General features: G+C 38.1%; 1 protein-coding gene and 1 long non-coding RNA gene across 3 annotated transcripts in view; one reads left to right on the top strand and one right to left on the bottom strand.

Annotated features, from left to right (window-relative positions):
• LOC140245413 (voltage-gated delayed rectifier potassium channel KCNH8-like) overlaps positions 1 to 24299 on the bottom strand; it is a 202624-nt gene that overhangs the window by 27383 nt on the left and 150942 nt on the right. The window contains exon 2 of the mRNA XM_072324990.1: positions 20333 to 20459. Coding sequence (XP_072181091.1) covers positions 20333 to 20459 — 127 coding nt within the window. The remainder of the gene's footprint in view (positions 1 to 20332; positions 20460 to 24299) is intronic.
• LOC140245415 (uncharacterized) lies at positions 6093 to 9463 on the top strand. Of its 2 annotated transcripts, XR_011902330.1 has the most exons (4): positions 6093 to 6287; positions 7405 to 7474; positions 8646 to 8763; positions 9435 to 9463. It is a non-coding gene; the product is annotated as an uncharacterized lncRNA (long non-coding RNA). The 2 variants fall into 2 exon arrangements; XR_011902331.1 differs by lacking the exon at positions 7405 to 7474.

Below are 24299 nucleotides of genomic sequence, written 5' to 3'. Positions count from 1 at the left end.
TGAAAACAACAACAAGAAAAAAAAAAACCAACAACATAGGAATACATGTTCACAGATTTTTAAATGTACATGTTTGTGTGTTCATCTCCCCTGGACCTACAACCCTGGCAAATCTAACACTTTTCTTGCATTTTCAAGACAAAAGGATATACGACCTACAATTTTGAATAGATTTCATTTTGAAAGCTATATCAAATCAAGCAGGAAAACAAAATACGAGAACACTAAATAGTCTTGGCTTAAATATGCATTTATATGAACATTTTGCTATAAAAAATGTGTGAAAAGAGCCCCGTTTTAAAGTCTCACTGTCTATTATAGATAGATATATAATTATCTCTATATTTGTGCTTACAGTGGAAAAGCGTGATCATTTGTATCATTTGTTCTTACGTATGTTTCAATAAACGTATGTGGTAGAAAACAGACATTTATAGATATGTTATTCCAATTTATGTCGGTATTGACAAAACGGAGTCGAATAGTGCTTTGAAACAGTGATTGGTTTTTATGAGTACAATGCCATTTTTCAGATCAAACCAAGTGAATATCGTAACATTGTGCACAATCGATGTGTATCCCGAAAAAGAAGCACAAAATCTGCAGCGACTTGAACAAAGTTAACATCACTCCACGATAATTATGTAAATATACAGGGAGAGAGAAAAAGATGTCTAGGGGGCCTACTTCATAAAATGTAATATACTCAAAATCAGTATAGAGTTCATCACGCAAACATATTTGTTACATATACAGAGTCTTTCTACAGATTGATTAGCCTGTCTGCTTTCAAATTTCTGGTAAGCATGAGATAAATATGAAATGCTTGACTTTCGCTATTTTGAGACGCGTCTAGTTCGAGCAATCGTAATATGTTTGGACAGAGGAAAATAAGGACTCGGCCTTATCAAGCTACGAAGAAGAGGCTCCTGCTAAGCTCACTGGATTTATCGGTCTACTTGTGTGACCTTGGCTTTCAACATTGATCGTGCAAGTTCCCATGAGAGTTGAGATGTAAGTTTGATCGAGTAGAAAATCAACTATTCCAGATATTACACGACGTGCATTACCGGTTTTGGACCTGCTTTGACTTCAGCAGCAGAGATGAAGAAAAAACGAATCCGTACGCACTGCCAAGGTAAAAGGGATCTGCGTACAGACGATCAATATTCCGACAAAGGGGCCTCATGTATCGATTCTATCGATCATTTTGAAATCGCTTCTACGTATTCGAATCCTCTCGAAATAGACTTGCATCTTTTTTTACCTTTGTTCTGGAAACTTCTTGTTATTTTCGAATCACTTTGATTTAAGAAAATTGAAACCAGATTGAATGCAGAAACTGGTTATCAGTTGGACTTAAAAATATGTGGTTTTTTTTCAGAATTCATATCTTACTTTTGTAAAAAAAAATAATGTATACCCCTCTCTCCAGCAAAAATTATCTTTTTTATTTTGTATGAGGTAGATTTTAAACCCTATTTAGGCAAATTAGATGAACATAATACTGATTAGCACTGGTACCAACAGAAAACGCATGTTCAAAAGGCGATGTTCAAAAGATTAACAAACTGTTATCAAATTACTAAGCGAACTTATAAAATGATTACGATCAGCGCTTCTAGAAAATTCAATGTAGCATTACCGGAAGGATGAAAGTCTCTTGGAAGTAAAGTGCAGACACTCTATGTATTTTTCATACGTTAAATGTCCTTGGAAGAAACGTGGCTGGTATTCCAGACACAAGTCGAATCACACTCTTTGCTGCTTACGACATCTAAAGTGACAAGACAATGCCGTGGTAATGACATCACAATTAAATGGTCGTGTGAAGGCTATTATTATGCATTTCGATCATATCCAAAACTAAGCTTCTTTTTTACGACGGGTTTTAAAGTATAATGGTCATTTGATGGGTGTCTTTGGAATTAAGTTATCATAAATTTAAAATTAGATTCTTTTATACGACGAATCTTAAAGTAAGTCACAACTTACTTGTGTTACTTTGGAGTGTTCAGTTCGTTCTGGGTTTTTTTTTTCTCCATGTTAGTACAACCTGTACCAGTCCTCCGGTGTTTCTTGATGCCTCGCAAACCAGAACGGGAATGCGATATGTTTAAAGATTATTATTGGTCCTTTGGAAATGACATCCAAACTACGATGAAACAAAGTAGCTATGACCTTTGCTAACTTGGACACATCCCATCAGATCCTACGACCAACTAGGAAAACTCACAAACAAACATTCAAATATTGTCTATTCTCGCCTTAACATCGCATTTTCGTGTCTTCTCTAAAGCAAGACGCACATCTTGAAAAGAAAAACATGGTCTTAATCGAAATCTATTTTTGTGAAAGCACCTAGAATTCGGACAATTTTTGTGTCGTTGTTAGACCACCTTTAAGGGAAAGGGCAGGCATCCTCCTCACAGCAGCGCAGTTATCTCTGGCCTATGGCACGCCAGAAGGGAATCAAATAATTATGTTCGACACCAACTAAAAAACCATTTCATCAATTTAAATTTCATTCCACAAAAATATGTTCGATAAAATATATATTTCATAAAATATATATTCAAACAAAATATATATTTGACAAGAAAATATGAAGGTTTGACCGAAATATATTCGACAAAATATATATTTGACAAAAATATATATGTTTCACCAAAAATATATTTCACAAAAATATATTTGATCAAAAATATATTTGACACAAACTATGTTTGACCCAAAATATATTTGACAAAAAATATATTTGACCAAAAATCATATTTGACCAAAATATATTCGACAAAAAATATATATATTTCACCAAAAATATATTGGACCCAAGATATATTTGACATGGCGTTCTATACTTACGACAAGAAATCATTCGATGAACAAAAAACCATTCGATGAACAAAAAATCATTCCATGAAAATAAAAAGTCATTCGATGACAATACAGCGCAGCGCAAGCTTACACTGCACGTGTCGTTGCGTGTACACTGTGGTATACACCATCAATCTGGAAATTGCTTGCGCATGCACATCCGCGCGCGCTTGCTAGCCCGTATACCGTGCGGTGGTGAAAGCTAGACGCTCGCGTGGTACGCGCGCTATTATACAAAGCATTAGCGATTTCGATGTCTGTCTCTTCTGAAAGTGGGAGTAGGAACGATCTCGATGGCGTTATGCAAGAGATTCAGCTCCGCCATTGCCAGTGAGATGACGAGCGCGAGATCGATCGGGATCAGGTCGCCCGGTCGTGGACATACTTGGAGACTAAGTTAGCACGAGCAGAGCAACATCAGCGGTAACCGCAGCAGCGACCCCAACACGCTATTGGTACAGCGCCCGGCCGCCCCGGGCGGGGGTTACATCAGCGGCAGCGTTTACGAATAGCCCGACCAGACGGAGGTACGCTGTGCGAATATATCCTACGTACAGCGACTGGGCTGTGTATAGTTACGGCAGCGCCTGCCATGACGATCCGGTCTCCAACCCAAACATCAAGCAGGCCAAGGGCAAGACCACAGCCTGAGGCTGTAAATAGGCTCAGGCTCAACCACCGGCACCGCACCGGCACTACGGATACGGGCTCAGCCTCAGCAACCCCAGGTTGGTAAACTGTCGTAGACCGATGAGATCTGTATCTGTATGGTTTAGTCAGCAAAATGTCCAGGAAGACATATCCACGCTAACTTGTAGAGGAGCACTACGGGTGGACAGAGCGCGACCATTGAAATTTGTCTGAGATCTGGGCTATCCTGGGTTTTAGGGGTCTAAATTATTTTGGGCTGCTAACTTCAACGATAGTCGAGATCTGTCTCTTCTCGTTGCCGTCGGTCATGGGCTTCTTAGAGACAGATTCCGGCGGTAGTAAAATGGTAATGCAGTATTGGCAGTAAGCCAATATCGTATCTAAGAGGCAAGAAGATATACCTCAAATTTCACTCGACCAAATTCCACCAAAATTTCAGGAATTCCTTAGTATCTCATTTCCAGTCACTCACATAAATTTGAATTAAATGAGACATGGGGAAGCATTGAATTCAACGTTGACTTAGTTGTGGTTGTTTCTGCTCGCGCTCACAGCTTACGCTGTCTAATGTTAACGTTTACACATTACGGTGGCTTTTAAATAAGGGGGACCATCATAGACATCATAAAAAACAAGGTTATATGCCTTCTAACCTGGAGTAATGTGTAACTCATCATGAAATATAGATTGCTAGTTGTTCTCGCCCCCCCCCCCCCATGAGACTAACAATTAGAGTTACTGTCACACAGGTCAGTATCATTACGACAGCGTGTTGCTGACTGCAGTTATTCACGCGATCACGATTACTCTCCACAGGCATTCATTGTCGGCAGGTAGTTCGCCGTACAGGAGGAAAAGAATATGAAGTTTCCGTGACAACCTGAGGACATTCGTTGATGCAGCAGGAAGAGATGATGGATGTGTGAGGTAAGACATTGTGTCCTCATTGCTAGATTCCCACTGGTGTGATATTTTGAATGGAAAGTGCTTCAGTAATATTATACTAATCACAGAGTGAGGAAAATTGACTTTATTTCTTTTTTTTTTCTTCTATGAATATGATGTTTCTTATGGAAAGTTATGAGATTGAATAAGCTGAATGAACAATTCTCAGAGGATATAGATATGTGATATAAACAGCCATCCCTATCTTTCAACAGAGCAGAATTCTGGATGCCTAATCCAGTCAAGTACTAACTTAGTCAAGTACTTGTACCGTTTGAAAATTGTTGTTCAAATTTTACCTCTTTATTGTTATTTATTTATGTGTGTGTGTGCGTGTGTGTGTGTGTGTGTGTTGAAACTAAAGTTTCAAAGATGAAGTTTAGGAAGTCAAGACTTTATGCCCCATTGTGAATGTTTTTTACTTTTGTGATAAACTTGGAATATAGTGATTTGGTGTGTTTTTTCAAAGCTAGTAATATTAGGAATAATAAAGTAGTGATGGTAGTGATCATAATAAAATTTTCGTGATGAATTATCACTGTTGTTATTACTTGAATAATGAAAATGATGTTTCTAGTCATGATTATCATCATCATCATCATCATCATCATTTATCATTGCTTTCCCCCTTGCAGAATTACAATATATATGCCTCTAAATATATTGTAGGCAAACTGTAATAGCAGTACCTAGAGAAACCTGAAACAAGTACTGGTACATCAATATGGTACTAATTGGAAACATTTCAGTTCATCTTTTCAACATCAAGTTTATTATATGTTGATAAAATTATGTTCCAAAAGGTATACAGTATTTACCCAGTAATGTCGTGCATTGTATTTCTGTTGTTTCCACTAATACACAATGGCAGCTACAGTGTGAGAATGTTTGAGGCCATGAGGGGACCTGTAACTATGCCGTCTACGAGATCTGGGAAACAGAAGAGAACTGGAAGACGTGGAGTCACTTTGTGTTGATCTCTATTGATCCAGTGATGGTTTTGCCAAGGTTTGACACTGTTGCTCCTTATTATAAAGCATAGATTATTAAGTTCGGAAGAAAATCAAGCAAACAATTCCATACTTCTTCAAATTCATGAAATTCTTCCGTCGAGATGTTTTCATTGCGACTGATTGACAAATTGCCCCACATCGATGTAAATAAGCACTGAATTGATCAGTGTTTTAGTAGTAGCCATGATATTTACGTCGATGTGGGGCAATTTGTCAATCAGTCGCAATGAAAACATCTCGACGGAAGAATTTCATGAATTTGAATAACAAAGCAGTACCCGCTGCATGCTATAAGGATTAGAACCAACACTTGCTGTCGGGCGAAAGCTCGGTGGTCTAGTGGAGATGATGCCTGTCCGGTGATCAGGAGGTCGTAGGTTGGAATCCTGCTCGAGTATGTACGCCCATGATTTTTTATCATGGTTACTGCTAAAACACTGATCAATTCAGTGCTTATTTACGTCGATGTGGGGCAATTTGTCAATCAGTCGCAATTCCATACTTCATTTGTCAGAATAAATTGTGCAGTATTAAAAGAAAAAAAAAGTGTCTTGTTCAGAATGTGTTCACTGTTATTGTAGTTTGTGTTTATTTGTTTGTTTGGTGGGTCATAGGATTTCTGTACCAGATGTAATTGCTTATGATTTGTGGTATTTTGTAGTACATGTATCATGTTCTTTGTTGATAAGCTTGTCTTGTATTCTTTCAGGAACTTTGCTGGTGCCAAGTCAAAGTCTTTCCGTCGAGAGAATGTGGATCTTTTGGACAAACCAGAGCAGCTGTCTTCAATGGCTATACCAGGTGAGAGTCATGTTACCCCAGTGATAGCTGGAGTCCAATTCCAGAGTGGTTAACCCTGACTTTAACTAGTGGGGAAATTCTGTTTAATCAACATATTGCTTACAGGAGCCATTCTTGTGCTGCGATAACTATTTTATCAGAGGATCCTGATCTGTGTATATCAAAATTTTACGACCCTCATAAAGGTAGTTACATCAATCAGCTAATCTTTGAGGAGTTGTAGATTCAGAAAGAAATGAAGACAGGATACTGTAAAGATTTTTGTTTCAAAAAGTAGATTCTAGAGTATCTATCTTGTGTTGCAATAATCAAAAGTGCACACCCAATTCTTAACAATCTCTATTCTCTACTTACACAAAATGTTGTTCTTACACCCCAGTGGAAGTAGTTTTGTGCATACTGTAAAGCAAGAAATATTTGCAGTGTGAAATTTTCTTGATTCACAGCTGACAGCCTTTTTTTTTCTTTTTTTTTTATGCCTCCGCCACGAAGTGGTGCCGGAGGCATTATGTTTTCGGGTTGTCCGTCCGTCCGTCCTTCCGTCCGTAATGAATTTTGTGGACAGCGTAACTAAAAAACGTTTTGAGGTATCCTAATGAAACTTGGCATGTATGTGTATTAGGGGGTGAAGTTGTGCCTATCAACTTTTGGGTGCACATGCTCAAGATCAAAGGTCAAAAGGTCAAGGTCAAATACGTAAAATTTCACTATTTCCACCATATCTATGCAATGCCTGAAGATATTTTCTTAAAACTTGGTGTATACATGTATTACCCAATTAAGATTCTCTGGTGGAAGTTTGGGGTCATGAGGTCAAAGGTCAAAAGGTCAAGTAACAATATTTTTTTTGTCCGTAACTTGGAAATTGTTCATGGTATCTTCATGGAACATAGCATATATACATGTACTGACTGACAATGATTATCTAGAGAATTTAGGGTTCATGGGGTCAAAGGTCAGGGGCTAAAGAAAAGGGCAACACTTCAACATTTTACTATTTCCCTCATATTTATGCAATGCCAGCGGGATTATTATTTTTTTTACACTTGGTGTATGCATGTATAACCTGATAGAGATTCTCTGGAAACTTTTTCTTTTCTTTTTTTTTGCCTTAAAGGTCAAAAGGTCAAAGATCAAGGGAAAGTGCTGAACTAACTTTTTCCTCCATATCTCAGAAGTGGCTCAAGGTATCTTGAAACTTTCTACATATTTATGCATGTTCTGCCTGACAGTGATTATCCTATGAATTTTACGGTCAAAGGCCAGATGAAAATGGTAACAATGTACTTTTCAATACAGAAATTGCACTTTTTCTCCATACCTTGAAAAGTACTCAATGCATAAACTTATGAATGGGCAAAGTCAAGTTAAAGTCCTTAAATCCCCAAATGCATGCTCTCCTATTCATCCAATTAAACTTAGGTCAAGGAAGGTGAATATTCAACACATTTGTGACAAACTTGTTATTTTAATATTTTGCCAATTGTGTGAAAATGTAATCACACATTGTCCACATGTACAGTAGACCTATTAGGAGAATCATGCATTATGGCGGAGGGATACCAGTCGCCTTAGCGACATTTCTAGTTCAGCATGCCACTTGAATTCAATGCATACAGTGCATACAGTGTAAACAAGAACTTTTGCATGTACATGTATTTTGATTTTGTGACTCTTTGATCTCACAAAATTTGCAAAATTGGAATACAGTGTACACACGAAAATGTTTGGCTTAAAATGGTTCACTATTTTTGCTTCAATTGAGTTCTGCATGCCAAAAACGAAAGATTGTATACTTCATTCCGTTCAAAATAATTGTATGGTGGAATAATTATTCAAATATAGGCATTAAAGACTCTAAACAGTGTTTTCACGGAAGAATTAAAATGGGTTGAAGCTTATTCTCCAACAAACGTTATTCATTCATCCATTTCATTCATTCATCTCATTTATTTTCACTTTCATTATTGGTTGACAAAATCTGTATAAAAAACACAAACAAACAAACAAAAATGCACTGTGTCAAATATGATAATGGAGAAATCATGAGAAGCACAACGTAGTCTTATTGAAAATGACCCCTTAATAACAAATATGATGTAAATATGTGTAATCATTTACAATCATTTGTAATTTGATTGAAACGAACATGAATACAAATTGTGATAAGATTATGTATTGATTTCTACTTTGCAAGAAATCAGTTGAAATTTGAATTATTGATGAAAACTTATCCCGTAATGACCAATTTGCATGGACACATTAATGGGTTAAATGCAAAAGTATGAAGTGAAGGATCTATGAAGATAGATTGCAACATATGAGTTTGTTTGTTTGTTTGTTTCTCTGTGTTGGTAGGAGCATAGCTGCCTTGGACCCTGATAGCCCTATCCATCATCATGAGGTTTCCCAACCCACTCAATGCCATGCAGAGCCTTTGGATCAACGTCATCATGGAAGGACCACCTGCTCAAGGGTGAGCCACAATGTGCACACATCAGCAGGTCTGAGTGTATGCTGAAGGGGGAGGGCAATTATGCCGGCAGTACAGTCATTATTCTGATTCAGTCTAATCAGGCCACTCTGCATAAAGATTCACAATCAATCAATCAATCAGTCAATCAATCAATTAATCAATCAATCAATCAAATTTCTTCAAGCAAATATCTTTGAACCTCATTAAAGCTTTGGTTTCAAAATATTTCATTTTACCTTTTCATTGGCTAAAGCAGCATCTTAGTGAGTACCATTATAATTCTTCAGTCATGGGGAAAATAATTTTGTAAAAGTAAAAATCAATACCTCTCAAATCAGCAGTGTTTCGAAGTCTCATTTGTATGCCACTCTCCTTCTCTTTGTGACCCTTCTTATTGGAAAGTCTGGACGCCAACTATTTCTACTCTACACATTAATGTTGTTTCCAGAAATCCTTTCTGTCTATATGGCTACAGATTTTATTGTTAATTTGGAAGAAAGGACAAATATATGTTCATTCTTTAAAAAAAAGAAAGAAAGAGTGTGTATACATGTATTATCAAAGATGGATAATGAACAAATACTGACATGAAAAAAAAAAAAAAATTGTGCATTCTGTAGTTCACATTACTGTATGATAATGTTTCATTCTCTCCCCACTCCTCTGTCCAGTCTCGGAGTGGAGCCATTGGACAAGGATGGAATAAGGAAGCCTCCTCGTTAGGTTCGTGACCCCATGATCATCAAACCTCTTCTTATTTATGTAGTCATGTCTGCCCTCATCATCGTCGTGGGGATCCTCTGGGTCTTCTGGAGAGAGGTTAGTGCTCCCTTTATTGTCCATGACTGTACACACACTTCTATTAATATTGGTCAAGTTCTTCCTTTACATAATTGTAATATTATGCCCTTGCTACATTGTGCCGAGTGATAACATCAGTGCATTTAGCAAGCTATCTTCTGTCAGATGCTTTGTCATGCAGATTGTAATATTAGATAATGATGCATGTATTGATTTGATTAGATTTATCCATTGTCTTTATAGATACTTGGCTGTGTATATTAGTACATGCAGTAGCAGCATTCATCTTCACATACAGTATGCAATGAATTGTTTTGCTCCATGAAGCCTTTTCAGAGTATAAGGACAAGCATGATACTATCTTGAGCTGGGATTTATCAACTTGTGTCTGTCAAGCAGTCCAGATGGCACTGTAATAATGACTGCTCCTCTCGATTAGATGCAATCCTGCCTCAGCCTTCTCTGTGTCAGACAAAGTCATAAAAAGACGTGTAGCATACATGTATGAATACAAGACCATACATACTGTCTGATGCACCACTGGTGATGAAATTACTCAATTGTGTACAGACTTTGTCAGTACGTTTCAACATAAAGTAATGAGTGATAATTTTGATAAGTAATGTTGTCAAACATGCAGATCATGCCTTGGTTAGCTGTCCTTCAAGATGTAACTGATGTTGGTTATCTACTTCCCACCACTACAGGAAATATTCCAGATGGAAGCACTGTCAGTATAAGGTGAGTGTGGCATGAACTTCCCTCCCCTTCTCCCATCCCACTGGTGTATTCGCACACTTTTGCCATGTTATTGTTGAAACCAAGGGCCGTCATTTAAATATCACAGGCTAATTGTTAATTGTACACATTGTAAAATTATTGCCCATTGTACGCTAATGTGTACAAATGTGTCCTTTAAAAGCAAAAAAATTGAATGAGTTAACTATGTGTAAAACATCTGTCATTATGATTGTACTTCTTCACAACTAAACCTCAGCACTTCTGTAGGATTTCTTGTATTCTGCTCTGCTTCATGTTTTGAGAAAATTAGAGGTTTCTTATACTTTTTTTCACTTTATAAGATATTTGTAGGAAAATAATGCTATATATTTGGTTTCATAGGCTGCTGACTGGATGGTATAATTGACTAATTTAATGTCTAATGCACTACAATGACTTCCATGTCTGTTTAATTAGAGGGGCAATCAGGCACAGTTTTACTCTTTTCCATAGAACTCCTTTTAATGACTTACTCTCGATTGACTGATTTTTGTTGCTCATTTCAGATATCTGTTTCTTGGTGATGCTGACTTCCTCTGTCTTAGTTGTGCCGGAGATTAAAAGTAGGGTCATCGGCGGTTGAGTCGGCGTCACATCATCAAGCAACTGTGTGATTTTGAACTTGTTTGACCTGACGATGGTCTCATTGATACTTGGCAGGAATCTTATGTGGTTTTGCAGTATTTCTGACGCATTCAATCTGTCAAAATCATCATACATGTACTGGTGCACTGACATTTGTTTGGTTGGGTATACTCAGTGAAAGTCATTAATAAGTGAAGACTGTGTACAATTGTACCTGCTACCTGTATTTTAGGTGTAAAACTCATATTTAACGAAACCCCATTCGATAGAGAGGGTCTGTTGCATCCAAAAATTTGTTATATAACCAGTTTAAAAGCCGTCACGACATAAATTCCTGGGCTAAATCACCCAGCGCCACTGACAAATCGATTCTCTGAATAATACTAAATAAAATCTTCGAACCGGACTTATCAGTCGCCAACACGCTGTACTGCACGGCCATTTTCCGACACCAGGTGTTGTTGTTGTTGTTGTTGTTTTTGATAATTCGCAAACCCGTATCGCGCCCTCTCTCAGTAAAAACGATGTATTTCCTTTTTTTTGTGTGTGAAAAGTTCAGGGTCGGGGGGTTTTCTAGGGTCGGGCGGGTTACGCCAATACAATGATTTTTTTTTTTTTTTGCCTTATGGAAGTGTTCCTGTTTGCACAAGGTTTTATATTTAAGTGTTTCTCGTGGTTCTTATAATGGGCATTTACTTTAAACAATTATGACTGATAATGGTTTTTATTGATGATGAAGGTTGCCAGTATTGAGTAATGCATTTATATTTAGTTCATTTCTTGAATCTGTAGCATTTGATTTCATGTATTTGAAATTTTGCAATTGGTACATGAATGCCAACTCTTTCATATGCACTATTGCAGTCTTTCAGCAGTTACAGATTTGTATGATGATAAGATGACAAGAACATTTTAATGTGTAATGCTGCTTAAAGGGACAAAACAAATCATGCCCCTATGAAATTGAATTCAGGTTAGTTCTCTCCCTCCCCTTTCCCAGGTAAACATACAGATTTCATAGTTGTGATGACATTCTCTGTCAGAATCGTCTTTAATATATTTGCAAGTTATATAGCACTGGTTACTCAGAGGAATACCAATACCAATGTCAACCCATCACTCTCAGTCAAGCCATTTTTTTTTTTTTTTTTTTGGTTGATAGCTGATGATGTTAGGGGAAGGCGAAAGATTGATTATATGGCTCATTGCCAATCATTCCAATGTCTAATCCACTCAATGTGTTTATGTCACATCCTCAGTCATCATGACATCATAATAATGTTTGTATTATTTTTATGACAATATTACATCCCTATCACATCGCCAGCTCATTATCAACATGACATCCTCACATCATCATCATCATTAGATTATCATGACAGAATCCTGATAGCTGAATTACATTCATGAATGTGAACAGGAACCACAAGGAGAACAGTGCAAAGATCACTAAAGTGGCTACCCTCTATGAATAAGACTAAATCATCATCATCATCGTCATTGTCATCAAGACATAATTCTTATACCTTTATAACATCATAGCATCATTCTCACATTATTGTGATATCATCACCAAACACTGTGACATCATCATGACACTAATGTGACATCACATTATTTTCCTATCATTCTTCATATTGTCCCTAAACCGTGACATCATCCTGCCATTAACCTTCCATCGCTTTCCTTTTACCCACTCCAATGAATAGCACTTCTAATGGGATAGAGATTTTATAGTCTCTATGCAAGGGGTAAACCCATTTTATCCTCTTTATTATGAGCAGGTCTAGCTCTGTGAGAATATTGGATATCACCTTGCTCAGTACAAAAATACTGTCTGTGGTGTTTCCTCAGTATTCACGACTCTTTAAATTGCCAGAGGTTACAATGTAAATATCTCGAAATACTGCACCATTTAACTTTGAATGAAATTTTATGATAGATTAATTTGATCACTGTGGTCCAATTGAAATGTACTTACATTGTCAGATTACATGATATGAGCTGAAGGACCCCTGACTGTAAACTATAAACTGCCATATGTAGATTGTTGAAAACAGTAAGATTTACAGTGGAAAGGCAGGATTTACATCCTGGTGTTGGGAAGAAAAATCCACATTCAGTTTTTCACATTGGCTGTGATAATGCTGGAAGAGCATAAACAGAATTGATAGTGTTTAGCTCTCAGTCTTCTAAAGTTCTAGTGGGTTTTCCTTAGTTCAAAAATGTGATTTAGTCCACATTGTGAACAAAGTTCCTTCATAGGTGTGTGAGTTTTTATTGTGTGTCTGTCTGTTTGTCAGTGTTGTTGAGTGTATATGAATCTTTCTTTTGGATTCAGAAATTATTCGTAAATGTACAAATTATCGTCTTATCAAGGAGGTACTAGTACCTCCTTGGTCTTATAAAGTTTTTATTTTTCAATTACTTAGCAATGTACTAATCCATACAGGAGTGCCTCTCTTGATCATGTTTTACAGCTTATCTGAGATTCTAATATTAAAGACTTCCTACAGCAATTGTAATTGTGTGGTATCTCTAGATTGATGAATATCTGCATAGTTCTATTTGTCTCAGAGTTAATTTTAAAGGGATGTTGACTTCAATCCTGTTTATTTAAGTGATCAATGTGAAATAGTTTTGTTTATTGACAAAGTTGAACAAAGTTGCTTACAATATACACTGGAACTGGAAATACGAATGAAGTCAGTGACACGATGGGTGCATCTGTTTTACACTCCACATCTTTATTAAAGTTGTACATACAGAATAATATACTAGTATGTGGTAACAGTTCAGCATTGATGTTCATAAGGCCTTGTGTGTAGTCTTGACTTTCAGACCCACCTTATCTTTGACACAGTTGTAGTCTGTATCATGTTAAATCTGATTGTTTGTAGGTTGTTTTCACAGTGAAGTACACAGCAGGATCCTGTATAAACTATTGATGTGCAGTAGTCATACTCAGAGAATGGGACTTCATTGGATGATACAATACTTTACATTGATGATCTTTGTCCTGTAATGGCGGCTGACAGTAGACTGGTATAAGCCAAGTTTTCATGTTAACAAGAATTTTATTATGTGTTCAGTGCCTTCAAAGATCAGTGTACATGTACCACTTGCGAGTAAGAATCTTTATGTCTGGAGGTGCTTCAAGTCTGGCTTAACAGAGTTTCCTCTTAACCAATTGAGAACCAGTCGGAGTATACTAGGGCAGGTGAAATATGGGGGTTATTTCAGTGCAAATTGTAATCTGCAATGCAACTTTTACAACATAACGGTAAGCATACAAATTTTACCTGGTAATACATGTACTCAGTAATATTCAGATCTTACTCAGTAACATGAAATAACAATGCCATAATGTTAGAAATACTACCTGCTGGCTCATCTGTGAAATAAGTTCAGCCTCTGAAATCTTGTTACTTCTGGCCATAAGTGGGCGATTCATGACAGGAAACAATTTATCCCCCAAAACTGTGTGGCCTACAGGTGACATCTCTTGGGTCTGTTGTGAATGGAAAATATGGACTGATAACAAAGGGACTGTACCCAAACTACTGTGAAAGCAGTGTGGTTCAGAGCTCTAGTAGGTTGTGTGGAATACATACAACAGCAGTGCGAGCTGTCTTGTTGAATAATGGCAAGCCAATTTGAATATACAGTGTTATTTACATAAACTTTGTATTTCTTTTATGTCCAGAATTGTTAATGACTGCAATTAAATTTCCATCTTGTGATTGGTATGGCACGAATATCTTTCCTTGTTAACTTGGCATACAAAGTGAAAGGAGTGATTGAATGCGTGAGTGGATGAATGATACACAAGATAAATTTATGACTGAAAAAGTGAGATAGTTACTACGTACATCATATAGCTGTGTACACAACTGAATGACGCCATCCCACAAACTGTAAGTTTTTTATATATATTGTAAGTTGTGCGACTGGAAACAACCAGTTCATTGTGAATGGGCAAATTAGTTTACTGCTGCTCAGAAGAGTACAGTACAAATGTATATGCTCCAGGTGAATGACTGCAAAATTAGAGGTTTTGGTGTTTGTTTGTTTGTTTTTTTCATACAAGATGCAGTGCAACATACTACTAGTACTCGAGGAATAATAACAGTGTTGAAAGTATGGAGACCTATAAGTGAACAAACCATAAGAGCAATCAAATGAAAACACACACACACACACCCCCTCACATACAAAAAAAAAAAAAAAAAAAAACTTGGCACATAATAGCATATATGTGTTCCTTTTCAATCCATGACTATAATTGTGATGAAATTAGTGTATCATCCTTGCAAGTTTTATAACATGGATTCTATATTTGTATCCAGTTTTATTCATTCTTTGATAACTGCTGCAAAAGTTCCAACACAAATGAAAATACAGTCAACCTTGCTTAAGCTGGCCTCGCATATAAGTCAAATAATCACCCAAGTCAAAGGTCCTTTTCAAGTCCTCTTCTCTTTATACCGGTACATTCTATTAATTTTAATCCCTCATTAGTTGAATTTTCTCTGATCGAAGCTATTTCTTCAGTCCAAATAGATTCAACATGGGCAAGGTTGACTGTAGTTCAATTCCTTCAACATATTCTACAAACATTTATTGACATTTTGATACATATGGAATATGTTTGCCGTAGTTCAATGGCACCTCTACTAACCACCACACAACACTTCTCCCATCTATTCAGACATGAAGTTTTTAATGACAAGCTCCTAGAGTGCCAATATGGACTGCTCTTCGGGGAATTGTTGATATCATTACCACGAGGGATCTCGGCTCTGTGCTATGACCCAAGGAACCTTACAGGGGCACCGATAGCAACAACTGCCTTGAAGAAAAGCAGTTCATATCTGTACATACATGTATTATATAATGAAGAAAATTGTATATGAAAATTTAGTAGGTTGATGGCAATAGCTCTTGGATAGCCAATTCACACATCTGCGCTGCCATTTCACGTGCATTGCAATCGTATTGGATATTGGTCACCTCTCTCACTATTGAAGCCAAGTGCTTACCCTACATGTGCATATGAATGTGCTGCTACAAATCAAGAGGGCAGTTTAAATATGGGTCAGTTTGGGTATTGTGGGAACTACAGGTAATTGCTGACTGTATGCCCCAATTCTTAACCAATCAGACTTGAAGATTCATCAAATGAAGTATCTGGTTGTAGTGATGAAGTATGTATCTGGTTGTATAGTGATGAGGTATATAGCTGGTTGTATAGTGATGATGTGATGAAATACTAGTACATGTACTATATGTATTTGTATTGTGATGATGTACTGAGTAACCCCGGCGCGGGGCGCTGTAACCAGTAACGTGTTGGGGTCACTGCTGCATGCGGTTACCGCTGATGTTGCTCTGCCACGGCCACGACCTGATCCCGATCTCGCGCTCGCCAACTGGCAATGGCGGAGATTAAGCTGTGCTGAATCTTTTGCATAACGCCATGGCGGGATCATTCCTACTCCCACTTTCAGAAAAGTGGAAGCCCATGGCCCATGCGTGAAGTCTTGAGCTAGATCGACATCGAAATCGCGAAAGCTGCCGCGCTCAAAACCCACCACTCGATCGAGCATCCCACCGCGGCGGCCAGCGGCTGCGCCGCGCCGATAGCTAGCTGTAGTGTGCTATGCATGGTACACGTGCAGTGTATGCATGCGTACGCGTACGTGTTGCGCTGCATGTAGACAAGTCGCATGGGCCAGCTTGGTACACAGCGAATATTGCGCACTCGTTTTGTCGAACGTATTTTGTCATGAAACGTATTTCAGCTCATGAAATGTATTTTCATGGAATGGTTTTTCGTTCATCGAATGATTTTTTTTTTCTCGAAAGTATGGAAAGCCATGTATGTAAAACACTTTTTGTCAAATATATTTTGGGTCTAATAGATTTTTGTTGAAATGAATATATTTTGTCGAATATATTTTCGTCAGATATTTTTGGTCAAATATATTTTTGGTCAAACATATTTTGTGTCAAATATATTTTTGGTGAAATATATATTTTGTCGAATATATTTTTGGTCAAATATATTTTTGGTCAAATATAATTTTGGTCAAATATATTTTGGTGAAATATATATATATTTTTGTCAAATATATATTTTGGTCAAACCTATATATTTTTTTGTCAAATATATATTTTGTTTGAATATATTTTTGTCAAATACATATTTCATTGAATATATCTTTTATCAAATATATATTTTGTCGAATATATTTTTGTTGAATGAAATTTTACTTGATGAAATGGTTTTTTAGTTGGTGTCGAACATAAATATTTGATTCCCCTCTGGCGCGCCATACTGGCCGCTCCAAGGCAACATTCACGTCCACGAAATATCGGGGATGACATTCTCCGAGACTGCGACGTCTTGCCCGATCACTGATCAAATTAGGGTCGGTTCTTAACGAGCACAATATGCGAATCCGCGCATTCGCCGCTGCCTCATATGTCAACGGGGTTGTGGGCCGGGAGACTGCCTAAGCGCTTAAATTGGCCATGCTGATAAGACGCCAAATACTTCAAATGAGAGAAATAATAGGCAACTTGGGACTTGGATCAGGGAAATTTCTGTCAGTTAGCGTACTGAACAGAGACAAGAACTCGCTTTCAATGGCTTAATGCTTAAATTGGCCATATTGATAACAGCGGCAAATATTCCTAAGTGAAAGTAGTTTGCGTCTTGTTAGTTCTGATGTGTGTCCTTCAAACTCACTTTGTAGAGGTAAATGAATGGATAAAAAAAGAACACAACATGACAAAGCATGTCCTGTATCTCTTCCTTGTTTCTATTTTCGACTCTGAACCACTAATATTTTCCAGCGGACCCCTGGTGGTTGGATTTCTTCTCCTCCCCATTCTGCTCACATTTAATCAGTATTGTCACAATCATAGTAATACAGATATACTGTTCTTATCTTCCTGCCTTAGACGTGATCGAAATGGTACACTCCTTTTTTTTGGGGGGGGGGGTGGGAATTTGTGTGACTTTTGTCATTGTATTTTTCATTTTGTGAAGAGAGAGAGGGGGGTTCAAGTGATTGCTCCAGAAATATGATAGGCTTCTTGGCGTTAAATCGAAAGGAATCAATCTGAACATGAAGTACAAAATAAAAGATAAAGATTGTCCCATAAATCGCTAAACCTAGAGGCCTCATAACGAGGGGGGGGGGGGGGGTGAGGAGAAGGTAACACACACACTTTTGGCTCCTAAAAAAACCCCAAAACTGGGCAAATACAAATATGCTACAAAAACACAGCCAAAACAGTGTCTCTGAGGTATAGGTTGCGCCGGGAGATTCTTGCCGTCGAAGGGGGGGGGGGGGGGTGGTACCTTTGACTTTCCATCAAACCTTGACATCCCCCACATACACACACGCACACGCGCGCGCGCACACACATACACACACACACAGATTAAGATTAAACATGTTTCGCCGCCCTTAACCAACGATGTACCAGTTACACTTTTCCTTTTACTTATGGCAGGAATTTAATGCAAAAAAAAAAAAAACTTTCTCCTTCATTTTCAGAAGAAAGAAACCCTGTTCGAAGTAGCATCTTGTTTTATTTAGACCGCTGTATTTACGTCCTCAGATCAAAGAGCCCAATACAAAGCGGTTAAATCAAATCGCTGTGCCTACAAACAGTTATAATACCATAGATCTGTTGTTATTTTTCTTTCTTTGAATGCTCATAACTCGAAGCATGCACATAGACAGCCACGGTCTACTTCAAGTCAGGCAGATGTGGAAAATGCACAATATTGCTTCATATTTTGTTTGTGTGTATTCTCAGATATCGATACATTTTTTTTTTTTTTTTTTTGGGGGGGGGGGGGTGTTTTTTCGTAGTCTCAATGTCTACGTTCGGAATTAATACTTTGTAAACATGCGCATTGCAGCCCTTGGCCATACAGGTCACGTATCTAAGATTCTTTTCTCAGAACTCAACTTATTTGCTGTAATATCAGCCATTAATCCATATGGTGCCCCAATGAAACCTTAACATGCCTGCCTAGGGTCACGTGACGTCGAAGTAACCACTGGAATGCTCTTCATCTATTACCATATAAAATTGGCCCCGAATTGCATTAGAGTGGTTTATTGAATTATATTTCGAAATAGTGTTACACACACACACACACGAAAATGTACGTACTACATCGTCATTGCAGTTCCTGGCGACGTGAACGGGACATACGGCATCGATATCCATACTGCGAAGCAAAGTTTGTTTGTTTGTTTGGTGGCATCAAAGAATACAGCTATCGATACCAAAACAAATATACCCAGGCAGAAAAACCCTATCCTCGTGTTTTCGCCCAGATTTAGGTGTACGGGTCAAACAAAACGAATCCTCTTGAGGGGGGACAGAAATCATGCAGTAGTTTGGCAGGAAGTTGTTTTCCGTACGGGGATTTTTTTTTTTTTTTTTGGATAATGCATTCACTGTATACTCACTCGGCTTGTTTGGTTGCAAAACTTAAAAGGGAGATTGCCAAAAATGGCGATATGAAATCAGAACGGATATCTCTGATAAGGATATGAAGAAATGAAACAAGAAAGAGAGAGAAAGAGAAATATATCTTATATCTTTTTGAGATTGTGCATGTGCGTGTGTTGCTCTGACATTGTTATAACTTTGTACATGTCAAAACAGCCATTTGTTTTGATATCTACAAGTAACAACCCAGTGTGGTGTATGTGTTATCCTGTAATTGTTTTATGCTGGATAAAGTGTGTCGCCGGGACAAATCTTATGCGCGATTGGCCAAATTTAGATCATTGGGGCTAGGTAATTATTCGATATTCTTGCGTCTAACAAGCAAGCAAAAACTACGTATGGTAAATGCGATTTAATCAATCATTCATGTGCTTTAATTCAGTTCATTAAATCATGTTGCCACCTCGATCCCTTGACCAACCAGGTCCCAAAACTGGCATGTCTGTGGTTTGAATACTGTATACATATCATTTTAATATATCTGATATTCATTGTAAGTATGAGTTAGAGTACAAGAAATAAAAGAAAAACAAAACTCTTTCAAATGTTTATTTTCATTGTAGAATTTTCAAAAAGCTTTTGATTACTAGATTTACATTTGATTCTTAAAATGGCAACACATAAAAATCATTTGAAGATCTTTTTTTCTTTCTATAATCGGCACATTGTTGTACATGTCTTTCTGATTTCATTCGTTCAGATTTAATGAATGTAACTATTTTCATCTAAATTATGCAGATTGGTGATATGCATTGAAATTCAGAGTTGCCGATTTTATGAAGATAAGAGGATAATATCTGTAGCAAAAGTGATCCCCGGGACCTGTTAGTTCAAAGCGTGTATTTCGATCTTCACTCACTTGCAGGCGCAGCTTTTCTGCATCACCTCTGCCCTAGCGAATCCGGTCAGCTCACAAAACCCGTCCGAACAGTAGACAATCGGGTAGTCCCGATCCACCTGCGCGTTGCCCAGTACAAAGTTGCTGTCTGCACGCGAGAAAAAGAAAGAAGGACAGATAGAGAGAAAGAGAAAGAAAAAAGTGTTTCATAAAATGTCTAATCAATCAACTGAGAAACATGAAAGTAAACTGAAATGAATAAATGAATTAACAACGAGAAATTATTTTCAGTCAAGACGATTTTTCCCCCCAGATAGCCGAAACATCAGCCAGCAGAGGGAACAGCGAAAACCTGAGAGGGAACGAAGTCACAGTCACGACAGTGAGAATGCCACGGATGACTGCATTTATCATCTGCAATGGTGTCGTGCGTGCAGCTCAGAATGTCAGCCGATGTTGTATGGGGCGCCAAGTGTCGCAGGGTTTTTTTCGTTACGAAATAGATCATGCGACACTCGGCGCCCCATAGTGTCATGCTTCTGGCTTAATGCTTGTAATTTGCTTGTACACCAAACGTTACTACTTTACCAACGAACAAAGATGTATGTATATGTATAGTTATTATGTAATGATTGTAAGAACGTTATCTCTTGGATGACATTCTGTTTCTTTGGTTAGAGTAAGAGAGCAAAAACGTGAGACAGTTCGTGCAGAAAAAAAGAAGGATGCAACGTGCATTATTCAAACCTCTTTCCACAGGCAAATGAAACATCATGTTAGCCGATATTGGGATATTCACTTTATGTAATAACAACCCTAAGTGACTTGAAATTCATAGATTTCACTGGAGTGTGACTATCGTCTTATTGCATTTGTCAATGCGTAGATATCTATACAGTAAGTTTATCTGCAAGAATTAAAAGAGTATTGATACAGTGACACATTAGGCATTCAGGCGAATCTCACTTCCGAACTCATGTAGCACCACGAAAACAGATCCACGTCATTTTCATTTACATTCACTGCAATGATAATTGCTTTGTAACATAATATACAGGCCAAGGGCTCTGACATGAGCTCTAGTAGATGCCAAGTTCCCTTTCATACGTGAGTCCCCCATGCTCGTTACTCAATATTTTCACTCATAAATAATGCACATTGGATGCAGAGGCGTCCACACTGCTGAACGTTTCATTGGTAAATCCTCTGGATATTTGAAGCCTCAGTCTGAACTTGAAGCGGTTCTCAAGCAGCCGAATTTCTCTCTCTCCCCCACGAGAGCGAGCAGCCATGCATGGCGACAGGAAATCTTCGACGGGTGTCTCGGCGCGAAAGGGTTAATTCCCGTGCCAGGTTCCCGCGCGCGGGTTTCGGGCAGACGACAGGTAGGGTTACGCGAAGAGCCCGCGAGGGAGAAAGTGCTCCATTATCGGATGAGTTTGCACGAAGGTCAAGTTTCAGGTGATTACAAAGACCCCATAATGTCCGCATTCATCCCTCTCAGCTCTGCGAAGGCGCTCTTAAATGTAAAGAGAGCTCGTGCTCGCTAAATGTTGCCTTTGTTGAAGAGGAAGAACAGGAAAATGGGACTCGGTGTAATTGAATCACGCGCTCAACGTAGAACAAACAAACCCAAACTACAAGAACAGGACAGAAAAAGTAAGGCGTAAAAAGCAAATACTATAGAGGGGGTAAAAAGAAATACAGCGTACGTCATGCGATGAAATCAAGTATGACGCGAAACTGACTTCAATGTCCCCGAAAGAGATTTTAAAAATATGGCAGTGTCATGAAATGGCAAAGTGCGAGAAGGTGGGAGTTCCAACCTCAGCCCTGTTTATCAGAAAGCGACAACTACATCTTGGCTCTGTATAACATTTCTTGTAAAAATGATACGCGAGGATCTTAGCGCCGATCTGCTTTGCTTCACGCCACACTGTGTGTGCGTGTCCCATGATAGTGTCCACGCCAGATAAAAGTCAGGCAAAATTTCATATCAGGGCCTACTTAGCATGATATGCCTGCTGCAATTGGAATACATCTTAACTAAAGAGATTGTATACTTATTAGTGCACCATTTCTTTGGGAATAACAGTGAGCAAGGTAAACAGCGTTTTTCACAAACGAAACTCACACACACCGTGTACAGACACACACCTACTCTAGCAACAACACAGAACATGCGCATTTTCGTGTGCGTTTTGTGTTCAGTCTTTTCAAGTGCATAATATACAATGTATCATCTCGACACGGTTTTCGTCTGCAGTAGTGCAGACGTGACATGACCCGAAATTGAGCAAAGATGGACACACGATAAAAGAAATGTTAAAAATTCGGCTCTGATCTTATCAAAACATCCGATAATTCGTGAGGGTATCTTATGCCATCAGATGGCCGCCATTGCAGTTTCTCAGACCTTATGAGCAACTTAGTGAATGGTGGCAAAATCTTTGTGCAGCGGTTCGTTTCTTTAGTACAAGTGTGTCCATTAGGGTAAACTTCTTGGTTATAAGTTCATATCTTCACGTACTGCCCTTCTTTGGCAAAAGGAAGCAAGTGACATACCACCCGAATCTGAGTTATTGATGTTTTCATAATTCACATAATGAGCTCTTCTTACAGGCCAAATTTAATGCAGAAACATTCATCCTACTAAGAGATATGTTAGATAAGACATCACGATAGTCCATTGACGTCTGTGTAAATGACAGACACACTTTGCTTTTTTACGAGAAATGTCACTTTTGTCACTTGCTTCCTTTTGCCAAGGTAGGGCAGCGTAGCTTTCATGTGTGGTTCGGTTTCCATCGTATGACCTTCTGTAGGTATCTTGCGTGTTTCGGCAATTGATTTATTTTTCCGGGCCAACATCGCACAATATTGAAAAAAAAAAAAAAAAAACATAAGTCGTATTACCATCTTGTGACAATATCGGGACAGTGTAACGCCACATTAAATAGCAAACACACACGAACATAAACTCATGAGAATAATAAATTGATCATACGTATTAATTCTCCTGCAAGCAGACGGAAATTATTTATTCATTTGACAACGCTTCTCTAGGTTTGTTAGTATCTTTCCTATTATTGCATACGACAGTATTGTAATATTGTCAGATTGAATGGGATTAATAAAAATGAATCCAAACGAGAGTGACCTTACTTGCTTCGACAGAAAACGGTCATCGGGTAATTACTTTGAAATTTCACTTCCTCGTAAGTTGAGGGCAAAATCAAATTTATCCCAATCGAATCAAAATGAACAAGACATAATCCTGTGTTTACACGCAGTGCGCGGCGTACACTCAACTGACCTACATTCACTTGTTATACCACTCTACTCGCTTCTTCCGCTCGGGAAGTAGGTTACGTATCGTGGACAAACAAGAAACCTGTATCTGCGGTTGATATTCCAGCGAATTACCGACCAACACAGACTAACTCAGCTCAGAGAGGGCACCCTTAATGTAATATCAAAGTGTCGCGACGCTCTCTTTGCTCCGCCTCCAAGAAAAATCCTCACCATGGTAACGGAGACCCGGATACGTTCGATGGGAGACTTCTTGGGCGAAATTCCATCGCTGCACCTGAAGAACAGTCACTGATCGGTGGATGTGCTAATTAAAAGAATATCATAATATCTAATAGCAAGTCATTTTCATCCCGGGGTACCTATATACACGTTGGTGCATCGTAGGTTTTGTAAAGATGACATCAATTTCAGTTGCATTAGAAAAGGGGAATTTAACCTCGTCAGGTTGAAAAATCATAGCTTTCAAAGCAGGAGCTGCCACTGACGAATTGTGAACCTGTTTTATGATGCAATGCAAATATCTCAGAAATGTATAGGAATAAGTGATCCTTATGTATAAAATTATTCAGGACTCAAGATTCAAATTTATTTCCATTTATATATATATATATATATATATATATATATATATATATATTTATATTTATATATGAATAGATAGATAAACTAACTA

The sequence above is a fragment of the Diadema setosum genome, chromosome 22 (assembly GCF_964275005.1).
Source record: "Diadema setosum chromosome 22, eeDiaSeto1, whole genome shotgun sequence".
In the NCBI taxonomy this organism is placed as follows: Eukaryota; Metazoa; Echinodermata; class Echinoidea; order Diadematoida; family Diadematidae; genus Diadema; species Diadema setosum.
Note: the sequence above shows the minus strand (reverse complement) of the source record. Positions and strands in the feature narration are given on the sequence as shown.